The 15,498-nt window shown below is 42.2% G+C and overlaps 1 protein-coding gene across 2 annotated transcripts in view; it reads left to right on the top strand.

Annotated features, from left to right (window-relative positions):
• The window catches only part of TRMT11 (tRNA methyltransferase 11 homolog), a 38,099-nt gene extending 24,097 nt beyond the window's left edge, over positions 1–14,002 (top strand). For both annotated transcript variants that reach the window (XM_015423831.1, XM_015423832.1), the window contains 3 exons: positions 1,446–1,577; positions 4,013–4,133; positions 13,866–14,002. In XM_015423831.1, coding sequence (XP_015279317.1) covers positions 1,446–1,577; positions 4,013–4,133; positions 13,866–13,997 — 385 coding nt within the window. In that variant the 3' untranslated portion in view covers positions 13,998–14,002. The remainder of the gene's footprint in view (positions 1–1,445; positions 1,578–4,012; positions 4,134–13,865) is intronic.
• The last annotated feature ends 1,496 nt before the right edge of the window (positions 14,003–15,498 follow it).

The raw sequence follows: 15,498 nt of genomic DNA, 5'->3' as shown, positions 1-15,498 counted from the left end.
TAGCCTTCTGCCAAACCATTGACAAATCTGACAGTGCTGTTTTTAATTATATTGCGTGTATATAGCAACCACTTCGTTAATTGCTCCCATGCTTTGGGAAGGAATGTGACTACTATATGGGACACTGGGGCCACATACAGGACAGCATGGGTGCCACATGGAAATTGTGTGCAAGTGATTTTATCACCATATTCTGTTGCCTAGCATGCATTGTGGATAGAGAGGTAACTGGAAAAGCCACCAGTAATGAAGTGGGTTTTTTTCTGAATCTTTGTACCATGCCTACCATTAGGACTCTCAGGGCCAGGGATAGCAGTTACTAACTTATTATTTGTCATATTATGAGGACAGTGCTACCAAATTAGGAGATTGATGAGCCTCTATTCTACATTGGATCTTACCATTTTCACCCCAGCATGGTTTAACTTGCTTTAAATTTTTGGTAAGAAAACGTAGTGTCCTAAACTTTGGGATTGGATCCTACCAGCTCTTCTGCTGGTAAAAGAGGAGTCCCTTTTTACCACCGAAGAAGTCAGTGCTTGGGATCATGAAATCCACATGGACCAAAAAAAAAAAAAAAAGATGGGAGAGGAGCAATAATGAAGAGCGAAGTTGAATGAGATTGAGTGGAAAAGCTAGTAGGATCCAGTCCTTGGAATGAAAATGGCCTTATGTTCCTTCCCCTATGCAAGCCAGTGTAACTTTCCCCATTATATTAGGAGCAAAAAGGTGAAGAAAAAATGGTGCAGTGGGACAAGGATTCTTTATTCTGAACAGCAATACAATTGTTTTTTGTATAACAATATTTATTTATTTATTCATTTTATTGCATTTATATTCCACCCTTCCTGTAAGTGGGCTCAGGGTAGGTAACATCAACATTTCATTCACATATCAATACAATTGTTATCAGGAGTAAAGAAATCTTGTCCCTCTGCACCATTTTTTCTTCGTTTCTTTGCTCCTACTGGTGTGGTCCTTTGTTCTTACCAATTTTATTAGGAAGAATTTGTAAAATCACGTTGCTAATTTACCTGGGTCGATTGTTTTTCAATTATTTTCTGTTTTCAGCTTCCACCATTCTCTTATCAAATTGGTTTTTGAATTTTTGTGTAATTTTATTCCTGGATTGCTTAACTTTCTAAAGTTCAAATTATATAGTGCATCCAGCTTAGTATTGTCTTCTCTGACCAGCAGCCACTCTCCAGGATCTGAAACAGAGAAAGACATTTTCCAACACCTGTTAACCTGGAATCATTTTGTTGGAGGTGCCAGAGCTTGAATTGGGGCCTTTTGCATGTGAAGCATGAGCTGCTCTGCCACTGATTCACAGCCCCTCTCATAAATTTTCTTGGTTGTCTTGAATTTAGGAAGTGTATGCTGTTTAAATAAATGCAAATCATATTGTAGCTATTACCAATCAATAATTTTTAAATACCACTTAGCACAGAAAATCACATCTCCATTTCTTCAAATTATCATCTGAGCGACATCCTTTTTGACCTATTAAAATTTGCGGCAGAGTACCTGGTGATTGGAGGAAGGTTGGTCTACTGGCTTCCTGTGTACAAACCAGAGTATGTATGCATTAAAAATATATAAAATGCAATGATCATATGTATTTGCCTTGTATCAAGTCAGACTGTTGGTCCTTCGAGCTTAGTACAGTCTCTTTCAGAGCTCTCCAGGATCTCAAATACAGAATAACCCTCCTGGCTACCTCAGATGTATGAATCTGGAGATGCCAAGGTTTCAACCTTCATTTAAACTGTGTGTTCTACCACTGAGCCACGGCATTTTCCATAGGTGGAATATGCAGCAAGATGGTAACTATTTCTAACCTTTTTTGCATTGGAGTATAGAAGAGGACTTTCCATTTGCTACAGTGTAGGAAGAGTTCTGACGTTTTAATGGCTTCGAACCACCAGAATAGTTCCATGTACAGAAGGCATTTCCATCCACAGAGTGTAACTTCTCCATCTCCCCTCTTTTTAAAGCAGCCCACAGTGTCTCTCAAAACACTGCTTCTGGGGTACAAAGGATCCCAAGGAGCAACATGAGGAGGAAGTTGGTAGAAATTGCCCTCTTGTGTGTATTAAATTTCTGTGGTGGATTCAACTATGTGTGTGGAGGCAGAGAACAGTTTGAAAGTTTGAATGTTTAGTATTTGATCTTAAGTGTACTAAGTGTACTTAGATGGAGGCAAGGTCAGCTAAGATCCATTTGTTTCAGTTGTATTTAGAATCAGTGGTATGGAAATGCTAGATAATGGCTAGAAAGATGTAGGAATAGGGTTATCCTTAATAAGTGTGCTGATATAATGCCGTAGGGGGGGCATTCTTTTGGTAGAGCAATAGAAAATATGTATTCTAAAAATACTGCATCACTCTGTTGTCAGCTGTTGAATCTTGTGATTAGGGATGGGCACGAACCGGTTTATGAAATAGTTTATCATAAATTTTAGCCGGTTCACAGTTTGTGAAGTGATGTTCGTGGAAGGGTGCTGAACATTCCACAAACTATGGTGTTGTTCATAGTGGTTCATGACAGTTCTTGAATGGATACATTTCCAGTTACTTAATTACCACTGTTCACAAACTCCAAGGCAACAAAGGGGAGGGACTTCAAAGCAACAAGGTTGGTGGAATTCTCTGGCCTTGGACTGTTTTCTCCCCCCCCCCAGTGTCTCGGGTTTCTATTGGCCTACCAGTTGTTTAGAGGGTCCCCCCCCCTTTGCCAGTTTGGGGTCCCTTCCCATTTTCTTGTACAGGACTTGAAAAATCCACCTCCAGCCCCCACTTGAAATGTTATTCTGTGTTAGACATCAGTCCTGTTGAGCTGGTATTGCATCCCTTTGATTGCACTGGTAAAGCTGGGCACTCTGTGCATTGCACTGTTTCTACTGGGCTTGCAAAAATGCCCCCCCTTCAGTTTCTACTGCAGAGATTCGCAGGAACTTTGATTCAGTTCTGTGGGGTTTCTATCCCCCCCCTTTTTTGCTGTCCCCCCTCCCAATTAGAAATGATGGAGAAGGGGGCACCTTCCTTAGGAGGCTGTAACCTGGACCCCAGAAATCCAATCTACATGTAACTTGGAGGGCATGTAGAGGAAAGTTGGAAGCCCACTACAAGTTTGGTGTCTCTAGCTTGCACAGGATCTGTTCTATACGCTCCTGAACCTGCACCTGTCATTTTCCCAGAAAGCACTTTCCTGGGGGCACCTTCTGTGGGGGCCCCCCATAAATCCAATCCTCAGCATACTTGGAGGGCAGGTAGAGGGAAGTCAGCCAGAAATCCCCTGTGATTTTGGTATGTCTAGCACGCCTGGGGGAGGTGTTCTACCGCATCATGAACTTCACAAACCAGTTCAGTTTGTATGAACCCTTATTAGTTAGTGAAGGTTCATGGTTCAGTTCGTGAGTTTGTCATGAACCATGAACTGCATTTTCCCAGTTCGTGTCCATCCCTATCAGTGATTGCTAAACAAGTAGGTGCTGGTGTACATTAAATTACAAATGAAATAATTTTCTCATTATTGGGATTATTCATGAATAAAGAATGTACAGACTGGGGAGTAATTATTTATCCCATTTGTATTAATCTGTTTTCCAAGGAACTTGATGTAGGATACAAAGTTGCAAAAGTGGTAAACATTTAACAAAAGACACTCCCTACTTCAATTGTTCTTGTCAGAAAACTATGAAAAATGTTGCAAATGACTTGAATGCTAAACCGGAATGGAAAGCTACATGAAATGTGCTTTTTCTGTATACAGGCAATCTTTCACCTGTACCATGTCTCTTGTTTTGTTCTCCCTTTGTGGCTACACATGTGGCTATGGATTCTGAAAGCAATTAGCACACATTGTTTCTGGGAAATTTAATAAGGCTGTGAACCATGTGGAAGTGTATAGTCTAACTCTGTTTGAACCAGTGCCTCTGGCTGTTCTGTTTCAGATTCACAAGTTACAGTTCATAAGCTCTTATAACCCTTTGACTGTTTATTTCTTCCAGATACACCGAAGAGATTTTACCCCAGCACCCATGTCTGAAACTTATTAGCAACTGTGAACAGACGCTTTCCAGCCACACGTCAAGACACCTGATAACCATGGAAAAGGTGAAGGAATTTGAGGTAATTGTTTTGATGGGCTTTCATGCAAAGTAGCAGTTGTCAGATTTGTAACAGATTTTTCTGCTATACAAACTTAGGGTGCCTACCATAGCACACTAGGTGTTAAAACTATTTTTCCTGGTCCTGCTGCTAGTAAGGTATTTTATATGTTGGTTTTAGAAGGTTTGTAAAACAGTCATAAATGTCAAAACAGGAAGTTTAAGTACTTGCTGTGCTGATGAACCTGGACAGCAGCAATTGAAGGCAAACTTTGAATCTTATTTTATATATCTTCGTATATATGGTTGAGTACACTTTGGTTTGCAGTGTGGAGGCTGTTTAAATTTTATTGTTTTGGTTTGAGGTGATGATTAGTTGCATCTAACACTGAAACTGGAATGTTAGAGTCTGTTGCAAGACACGGCTGTGTCCCACTGAAATTGGTTTTGATCTGAGATGTAAGAGAATGCACTAATACATTCTGGTGACAATGGTGAAGATGGCATTGCAAAATCAATACCTCTAAACATAGTCTTTTTAAATGTACCACTCTACACACAATTCAGAAAAACCCACTGGTGTGTATTTTACTTGGATCTTGAATACTGTCAAATATGATAGCTGCTTCTCGGCCAGTCTCTGTGCTGTGCCTCTCTATGTGCTTCATGCCATGTGAAACTTGTAGGCAAGAGAGTATTTGTTAAACAAGTCTGAACACAAGTCCAGAAACATTAATATATTTGTTAGTGTCTTCTCAATGGAGGGTCGTTCAAAAGTATTTTTCAGTCTGAACTGATATAAAAGGTTAACGGAGGCTTTCAGTATACTCTTAGTTAGATGGTGAAACAATTTGTAAAAGTCAGTGGGAGAAGCAATTGGGGCAAACTTTTGCACTGACACCTTTAAGGTCATCCCAGCAGCATCTAGGTAGGGCTCTCTGTCTGCAAAGTTCAGTGGCATATAGAGAGGCATCCTCAGTGGTTGCTTGAACCATTCTTTTTTAAGCAACAGGATCATTGATAATCCAGTATCCGAATAGATTATATGTTAAACGCGAATTGGATACAGGAACATCTCAACCCAACTCACATTTAACATGTGACTGGCACTCAACTTCAAGTGTGTATGGGAGGAAATGGGCTCGTGTGCTCGTTTGGCAGCAAAAGAGGCTTTGTCATTCTCTCCACCCCCACTGTTTTCTCTTTTTCATTGACGTCTCCATATTAATTGTCCCCTTCCCCTTGCGGCTTCAGTTTAAAGCTCTCCTGATTAAGCTCTCCAGGTTCTTTCTGAACGTTTTCTTCCCTGACCTTGAGAGGTGAAGCCCATCGTGTGCTAGAAGGCCTTCTCTAAGAAAACTTATCCCATGGTCCCAGAACCCAAAGCGCTCCTGCCGGCACCACCATCTCAGCCAACGAGTCACCTCGACTGTGGTCTGTTCTCTTCGCATTCCTCTCCCTTTGACTGGGAGGATAGAAGATAATATCTCCTGTGCCCCCAGTGCCTTCAACTGCCTTCCAAGAGATTCATAGTCCTCTTTAATTTTCATGATGGTATTCGCAGCCATGTCATTCATCCCCACATGAACCAGCACAAACAGTCAATCTGTATTATCCTGAATTCTGGCCCCAGGTAAGCAACACATCTCTCTCTCTGTTTTTTTTAATTCCCCCAGAGGGGATTTTTAAATTATTTTTATATCTCTACAAATACTACAAAGAAAAAAGGATATAGGGAACTACACATACAGGGACAAAGTAAAGAAACCCACTACTATCTAAAAACCCAAGAGAGGAGATCTCCAACAAGCTTGGTTACAATAAGTCATTACTTCAGTTTCATTTCTATAAACTGAGTCAAACATACTCATTTTTCTCTCTGCTAATTTTACATTTAAATTTTTAAGTGCCTGTAAACCACCCCCCATTCATCTCTAACATATTGTTGAATTCAAGGCATAATTCAGAGTCCTTCAGCCTTTACTTCTTTTTCCCCTTTCTCAGCTTATAAGGACTTCTTGGAGCTGCTGCTCCCTGCTCAGTCAAAGAGTCCTCTCCGGAAGATTCTGAGTCTTCTCCATTCGATTTTCCATTGTCTTCCTCTGCTTTTCCCAGCTGAACCCTCAGGAACTCTTTAGCTTTAAACACAGAGTCAATCTTCTCTTTTTTATCCTTTATCTTAAAAGTTACTCCTTCAGGAAATAGCCATTTGTATCGAATTAAATTAGTCTGAAGAAAAGTCACTAATTCTTTATATTTCTTCCTCCGCTGTCTCACCTCAATTGGAACGTCCTTTAGCGTTCTGACCGCATTATCCCCCACTTTCAGGGGTTTTCCAGAAACTGCTTTTAGGACTGCATCCCTTATGTGCCTCTTCGAGAATCTTACCACAATTTCCCCAGGCAGATTATTTTTCTTTATATAACCTGAATATGATCTAAAGACCACATCCATCTCGTTTTTTAAATGTTCCTCCTTCATATCTGCCACTGGGGCCAGTAATTCACACATCAGTTCTTTAAGATTCTCACCCGGTTTTTCTGGCACACCCTGGAAGCGTAGGACCATATTAACCTTATCCATTTGGGCTTGTAATAATTGCTCTTTCATAGAAGCTTGTTCTGTTTCCAGCTTCTTGACTTTTTTCTTCACTTTCTGTGTATCTTCAGCCACTTCCTTAACTTTTTCACTGTCTTGCTTCATCATTTGTATCAGCCCATTTATCTGTGTTTGTTGTGTTGTTATTCCCTGTGTCACCACCATCATTTGCTCCTTGAAGACGTTCAGCTGCTTCAGCAGCGGACGCATGTAGTCTGCTACTGCCTTCGCCGTCTCATTCGTCACTTCCGGTTTCGGGCTCTCCCCAGCTTTTACTTTCGAAAGCTTGTCCTTCTTCCCTGCCATCTTTTATAATTGTTTACACTCACAAGAAAGTTCAAGAGTCTCTGAATTTGCGCTTGATAATTTACAATCGCTCTGGTGAGTGTTTCCAGGCACTTTTCTACGTGTTTTCGTCCGCTCCGCCCCTCCGCTCATTGATTTATGTGCATGAGGAATTTCCTCCCTGCTCGTTTTCTCTGCTCAGTGAGATAGGGTAGGGAGCGTCTTTTCTTTTTAAAAATCACCTTTAAGTTGACTCACGTTCATAGTTGGTCATGCGACCCCTTTTTCTGCAGCATTTTTTTCGCTCAGTCTCCTGTGCTTGATTCCAGTAAGCGTTGCTAGTACCATTCGGTCTGTCGGCACAAAGGACCACTGGAGCGAAGGGGCGCCTCAATTCTCTGGCATTCCACCATCGAAGAGGCTACCCCTTCAAAGCTCCCTGGCCAGGGCCCCTCCACCGGGTCCCTGGGGGGGGGCTACGAGCCTGCGTGCCCCCTCTTTCAGCCGGAGGCAGACCTCATCCCCGGGAGGTCCGGGAGATGCGTCTGCGGTTTCAAGCCTGCGTGCCCCCTCCTTCAGCCGGAGGCAGACCTCATCCCCGGAGGGTCCGAGAGATGCGTCTGCAAGCGCGTCGCCATCCACCGGAAGTCCAGCAACACATCTCTTGGAGTAGGGGATCCGGCCTGGACACATTACATTCCATACCCCTTAGCAGAGATTCCCCAATGACCACCACTTTCTGTTTCCTTCCACTCGTGTGCGGCACCATGCCCTTTCACTCCCTTTTCCAGGTCTTTGTGGCTCTCCTTCCACTCTTGTCTCCATCACCCTCTCAAGCACCTCAAAATGATTCTTGAGCTCCAGTGGACCAGAGCGTTGTCTTAGTCAGCATCTTCAGGGTTGTACTGTAGAACTGAGAAGGGAGATCAACTTTTCCTTCTTCTTGACTTTCTTCTTCATGTTCTTGCAGAGTTCCCAGGCTCTTATCAATAAAATCCTCCCCTTCCTTGATTTTTGAAGGGTGGTGATCCTCTCTTGCAGGCTCTGAATGTTCTCCTCCAAAACTTATCTGATCCAGTAGAGAACTCAACCTTCACGAGGAAGAATGCGGGAACAAAAGATCTAACTAGAGGAATCCTACTTCACACAGTTGGAACTAGCCAACACGTGTGGGCTCCTTGGCTGCAGCCCAAGAGAGCACGTAAGAATTACCTGCAGTAGAACTTAAGTTGCAAAGGTGGGGTAAAGATGGCTAGCAGGGAAAAACGGTTGAACCTCGCATTTTATAACCTAGTTTGGGGGTTGGCATCTGTGCCAACCTCATACCTGTAGTCCGTCCCATTCCCTATACCTATTGGTTACTGGGAAGTGACGTATCTACCTAGAGGGAGTGGGCAATATTCAAATCTTAGCCTTTAACTCAATGGAAGCATCTGGTCAAGGTGTGAAACTCTTGGTACCCCGGAAACCTTTGATGTGTAGATGCTCTAGCTGGTTCCCAAGCTGTAAACAGGAAAGAGTCACTTTCAGATGCAAACCAGATATGAGGGTTACGTGTTGACCAGAAACTCCTTGATGGTGGAGGACCTGTTGTTTGTGCTAGTCCTCTTGGCTGACCATAATGGAGATCTGTTCTTCTTCCCAAGCTGGGTGGGTAGGTGTGTGTGTGTGTCTTCATTAGCATACCAGTGCAGGCAGCACATCAGCATAGCAGCTTCCAAATGCAAGCAGACCAAAGCACACAGTTTTCCCAAACCCATACACAATGCAAGTACATTCCATACATACAAATGTTGTTACAATGCAAGTAAAATAATATTTTCAAGCACATTCCTTAATGAGTCCCTCAGCAACATGTTCTGAAATCGATTTTCCAAGTAGGGCCAGAACCACAGCAGAACGGTGCCTCCCAGTCCCAGCCCAGAATGGCATTCCAAAAGGATACTGTGATTGATGATATCAAAAGCTACTGACGGGCCCAGGAGAATCAACAGAGTCACACTCCCTCTATCCATCTCCCAGCTCAGGTCATCCACCAGAGCAACTATGCCTGTTTCAGTCCCATAGGTAAAGGTAAAGGTTCCCTTGCTTGAAAGCCAGTCGAATCCGACTCTAGGGTTGCAGTGCTCATCTCCGTTTCAAAGCCGAAGAGCCAGCGCTGTCTTAAGACATTTCCGTGGTTATGTGGCCAGCATGACTAAATACCAAGGCGCACGGAACACTGTTACCTTCCCACTGAAGTGGTACCTATTTATCTACTTGCAGTTTCTTGCTTTCAAACTGCTAGGTTGGCAGGAGCTGGAACTAGAGATGGGAGCTCACTCCGTCATGCAGCACACTCGGGTCTCGACAGGGGTCATTTCGTAGAAAAAGAGGTGCAGGAGCTCATTAGCATAACTCACTAGCATAACTTATTTGCATATGCCACACCCCCTGGCATCACCGGAAGTGTATCAGAAGGCAACACGCACTGCTCAGGCTCCACTGGACCCTTTTGGATTGCTAGCTATGCGGGGATGAATGCGCAGATCTGCCCTCACAGAGGAGGGAGAGCTTGTACCTGAATAAACCTTGGCCTTAAAGGTGCCACTGGACTTTTTTGGATTGCTATCGGGGGGGGGGGCTCTGCAACTTACCTGGCTGCTTCTTGCTCCTTGTGGCCTGGGGCTGCTGGGAGCAGGGGGTGGGGCTTGTTGCATGTGCCCACCCCCTGGCCTCTTTACTGCTGGAGCTCCGCTCCTGTGCGCTCCTGCAGGAAATGACCCCTAGGTCTTGAACAGCTGAACTACCGACCTTCCACAGCCTGCAGTTCAGCGTCTTAACCACTTGAGCCACCGCAGCTCCTCAAATCTCAGTCCCATAACCAGGCCTAAAACCGGATTGGCAAAGATCTAAGCAACTTGCTTCATCCAAGGAAGCTTGAAGTTTTCCAGTCTTATAACTCACCTGTCTCCCTGTTGGGACGCTTTCTCCTCCTCCATTTTATTCTGTGAACAACCCTGTGAAGTAGGTTAGGCTGAGGGAAAGTGACTGGCCCAAGGTCACCCAGAAAGTTTCCATGGCCAAGTGGGATTTGAACTTTGGTTTCCCAGATCATAGGGTGATACTCTAATCATTGCATCACACTTGTGGTTGCACACTTTTATATCAGCACGTCTGTCCGAAGCACCATTGTCTTATTTGGTGACCTTGTGCTAGTACAGCAGTCAGTACACATTATCCTGAGCATTTGTGGCCCCCACAAGCAGTTTGTTTTCGTCTCAGAACGTAAGCATGAGGTGGAAGAAAATACACGATAGAGCATGATTGTTGTTTTTTTAAAAAAGTAGGAAAGCGATGGCGAACCTAAACAGCATGATAAAAAGTAGAGACATCACCCTGCCAACAAAAGTCCGCATGGTCAAAGCAATGGTATTCCCAGTAGTCATGTATGGCTGTGAGAGTTGGACTATAAGGAAGGCCGAGCGCCGAAGAATAGATTCTTTTGAACTATGGTGCTGGAGAAGACTCTTGAGAGTCCCTTGGACTGCAAGAAGATCAAATCAGTCAATCCTAAAAGAAATCAACCCTGACTGTTCCCTGGAAGGCCAGATAATGAAACTGAAGCTCAAATACTTTGGCCACCAAATGAGAAGGGAGCACTCCCTGGAGAAGACCCTGATGCTGGGAAAGATTGAAGGTCAAAGAAGACGGGGACGGCAAAGGATGAGAGGGTTAGACAGTGTCATCGATGCAACGACCATGAAATTGAGCCAACTTCAGAGGACGGCGGAAGACAGGAGGGCCTGGCGGGAGATGATCCATGGGGTCGCGAAGAGGCAGACTCGACTGTGCGACTGAACAACAACAACAACAGCCTAGTTCTGTATTTCACTTGACAATTATCTCCACACTGATTGATCACATTATGAGATCTTAGCATACGACAGCCTATTTTTAGGGGTGCAAACACATTAATCTTCTCTTAAGAATGTTTGAGTAGTAGGTTGAGTTTCCTTGATTTACCCACATAATCTTTCTTCTGATGACTCTAACCTCTCAACATATGAGTTCTTCAGGCATATGGGATGAAGTGCCTGAAGATGTGTGTGCATGTGCATATTATCCATCCTCAGTGGCTGCAGTTTAAGTTCATGAATGGTTAAAGGAGGAACACATGGTATATTTCCAGGGAATATGCCTGGTCTATTTCAGGCAGTGGTCATGAATGTGTGTTGGATACACATTCTCTAATTTTTCATAACAATAACTGTTTTAAGGCTGTTGTTCTAACTGTCTTATTTGGATACCAGTTCAAAAAAATGTGGTGAAAACTGTACAACTCTATTTATACCAAATGGCACTGTGAATTATTTTTAATTACTTCGATTTCTCCCAGATTTCACCTTCTTCTTTCTCTTTTTTAAAAGAAAAACTTATTTGCATTGTTTTGAAGAGATAAACTTTTGTAACATATAAAAATACATCTGCTAAAGGGATGTATATATGTTTGTGAGAGAGAATCTAAATTTAATCTGATTAAATGCAAAGCATTATCAAATTCTATGTCCTTTTTATAAAGCATTTGGTATGGTTTTAAATGAGATTCTTCATTGGTTAGTAAGGAACATTTTAATGCTAAAGTTCACTGAACAGCAAAGAAGTCCAGAGATACAGGGTGGGGGTGGGGGGGCTCAGTGGTAGACCATCTGCTTTATATAAGCTTGCTAATTTTGGATTATGAAACTCCTGAAGATTTGCAGGAAGAACCTGGGGATGATGGGGTTGGGGGAGCCAAAGAACCTCAGCAAGATATAATGCCACAGAATCCACTTTCCAAAGAAGCCATTTTCTCCATGGGAATTGATCTCACTTGTCTGGAAATCAGTTAAAATTCTGGGAGATGTTCAGGCCCTGCTTTGAGGTTGGCAACCCTAGCATGTTCAGTACCCAGTAATCCCAGTTAAAAGGATCAGGTAACAAGTGATGTTAAAGACCATGGAGGACCTGAAAAACCACTGCCCAGTCAGAGTAGACAATACCAGTCTTGATAGACCAGTTTCATGTATTCAAATGTGCTTGCTTGGAGAACTGTTCACATGTGTGGATGGATTTATCTTTTTTTTTTTTAAACTGTAGCTCTCATCTCTATGTGACAAGGGCCTACTAGATCATGGATATAAAATACAGGTGTACTGTTTAACAAAAGTTGTTTAGATGTGGGCTCCCCCAGCAGTTGCTGCATAAATCTACACCCATAATTTGGATTGGAGCACTTTATTCTTGATAAACCATTAAGGAAAAGTAGTTTAAAAATGTGTTTTCTTCCTGCATATTCTCTGGTTCTGTTTGGTGGTGGAAAGTGTCGTCATGTTCCAGATGACTTATGGCGGCCTCGTAGGGTTTTCAAGGCAAGAGACATTCAGAGGTGGGTTTGCCGTTGCCTGCCTTTGCATAGCAGCCCTGGACTTCCTTGGCGGTCTCCTATCTAAGTACTAACCGGGCCAACCCTGCTTAGCTTCTGAGATCTGGTTCTGTTTACATTGCATGAATTCTGACATATACCAATTTAATAGAATTTTGGCTTACCAGGGAAGTTGATTTTTACACATTTCAGCTACGGAAGGTTGTTGAAAGAGTTTGCACAGTAAAACTAATGGCAAAATGTCAGTTCATTTAAGAGTATGCATGCTACCAATTTAATAGAATTTTGGCTTACCAGAGAAGTTGATTTTTACACATTTCAGCTAGGGAAGGTTGGTGAAAGAGTTTGCACAGTAAGAAATGCTTGTATATTGATACAGTATGAGAACTGTGACCAGGCAAGTGGTGGATCAGTGTAATCTGATTAGGGTTTACATTAGCATACCCTGAGGTGGGGCAGCTTGTGGGACCTGGGGTTCTGGTGGGGCTGACTACCATTATCCCCCCTGCTCATATAACTCCCCTGCCGTCTCTTTGCCCTTCTCTCATGCACTCGAACGTGCTCTGCCACCCACACTCCCAGCTGTATGTGCTACCCAGCATAGTAGGGGAAAGGTATGTGCAGCCAGGTGCACTGCCCAGTGCCAGCGGGGAAATGGTGTGTGGGCTGTGGGAAAGTTTGTGAGTGGAACGGGTGAAGATGCCTAGGCAGGTGGAGTGCCATACAGGTAGTTGGGCAGAAAGTGAAGTGTGTGGGGTAAGGTCTGGTAACACCAACACTCTCTGCTTGGGGCCACTTAAAACCCTGGAACCAGCCTTGGTCTGAACAATCTGTACAAAGGCAAGTAAGCAATAACTTGCCATTCTGTCTTCCTGATGAACAGGCTTGAGACCCAGATATGTTCAGTAGAGCTTTAACTGGCTGGTAGTAAGTGAACACCTTGTTAAAACAGTTACAGGGATATCATGAGATTTAAATCTCAGGCTATACTCTGACCAAAGTTAGATTAACCAAAATTAGTCGTTAATTCAGATTTTTCCTATGCTATGATATTGCTGGTGGCTTTTGACCTCCCCGTTTCTGTTTCAGCCTTGGGCCTCCCATTTACAGTATTCCTTACAAGACTGCCTTATAAAATAACATAAGTGAAGTGCTGTATGTAAACATGAAGCATAATATTTCATTGCTACAGGGAACCATTGCCTCACATATTGCAGGGGAGGGTTTAAAAAAGCTATGTGCCTTTAAAAAACACGTTGTCCTTAAATTCAAAAAAGGTTCATGTATTGTGATGCAGACAGGATTTTTGTGATTTGGTGACATGTGTCATATATGTATGTTCCAACCTAAACACTTATTTGCCAGTGCAGCAGGTCTTAGGAACAAGCCAGAAACCTTCAGTGGTTCAAGTTCTTGTACATGGATCTCCTTGCAAATATCTAAACACTATGCTTTCATACCCTGCAGGATGAAGATCGCTCTTCTAACATTTTGGAAAGCCAGTACCTGTCATACAAAAGTCACAATTCCTTTCGTGAGAAATATTTCAGTGGAGTAACAAAGAGGATTGCCAAGGAAGAAAAAGACAACCAGAAGTAATTTTTTTTAAAAAGACTGAAGCAAAGGACTTACAGGACTTGCATTTGGCTGTTAAAACATCTGGACCAAAACATTACAAGGATGCTTCAGAGAACAAATACTGGTTTTCATTTTTAAAAACTTGAAACAAAAACCACAACATAAGTTAAGAACAGTTCTTTTTCATTAGCTTTGATTATACCAGATTTTATTGCACAAGATTTTTTTACCCTTATTTATTTTTGTACTTCAAGTCCAAATGACAATTGACTGTAACCTTTATCGCTACTATTTTTACTCCATTATCTCTAGCAAAAACTAGTAGTATTGTTTGGCTTCTTAAACTGTGAACATCTGGAAGTCTTAGAGATGCATAATATAACAATCCAGAATTTCTTAGTAGAAAGATTAATTTCATTTGTATTCTTCTTTTGTAACTGACACATAATAAAGCCAACAAGGACTGTTGTGAGTTTTTAAAAAGTACACTGCATGCAGCAGCAATTTACCGTTTCTTATTGACATATCCAGGGTCAAAACAGCAACCCACCAACCTTCTAGGACCCAAAGGCTGTTAAACCTCATGAATCCTTTTATACATCTGAAGCTCATCTATATCTTGGATCTACTCTTGCATTCCACTTTCGATCAAGCCAGCTTCCTGTAATTTTGGATTAAGAACCTGATAATTAAAGCAGTAAGTACTACAAGGAAAAAGGGGGTAATAGATCCTTAATAGTATTTATCTAATCAGTTCTTCAGATCTGGAATGACTAAAACATAACAGTATATGGCTCTCAGAAACCGCAAAATTCATGAGTCCGTGGTATTCAATGACTTTTTTTGCTTTTAGTGGCAGTCATGCTTCAGTCAGTCATTGACAAATATAATCTTTCAGCTTCCTTAATATGCCTGTCGTTTAAGTCTGTTGGCTCATAACATTTCTATATAACCTGTATGTTGTAGGAGCCATTTGATGTCCAGCTGTTTAGGGGTGGAAAAGTCATTGAGGTTTATGGGAATTCATTGACTTATTTCACCACTGCTGGGCTTTATCATGAAGATTATTTAAGATTTGCAGCACATTATAAATTACTGTCTAAAGGATTAAAGAGATTTGAGACTTCTATGAATACTCAGTGTCATGGAAGCAAGTGTGTTAAAGAAGCAGTTGTTCTTTTACTTTTAACTAGGGACTTCCCATGTGGCTTGCAGTCAGGATCCTCACTTATACTCATCCTATTTCAGATATTTTACTTTAATGATACTGCTTATTTAGCCTACAGGCCTTGAGCAATGTCACACTAGATACAGCAAAAATAAATAATTTGAATAACCAGTTACTGCACTTGGGGTCCTTTGAATTTAATGACATAAGCAAAATTTTGGCTACAGCCAATGTAACTCCTAAGTCCATGCCTGCCAAAACTTCCTTAACCTCATCTGGTGTTGACAGCCCCTCATTATTACAGAAAAGAGGAGTAATCCACAAATCCCTAATATTGCAAAAGGTACTACATTC

Source organism: Gekko japonicus, unplaced genomic scaffold (genome assembly GCF_001447785.1).
Source record: "Gekko japonicus isolate JY-2015 unplaced genomic scaffold, Gekko_japonicus_V1.1 scaffold186, whole genome shotgun sequence".
In the NCBI taxonomy this organism is placed as follows: Eukaryota; Metazoa; Chordata; class Lepidosauria; order Squamata; family Gekkonidae; genus Gekko; species Gekko japonicus.
This window is presented reverse-complemented; position numbering and strand designations above follow the sequence as displayed.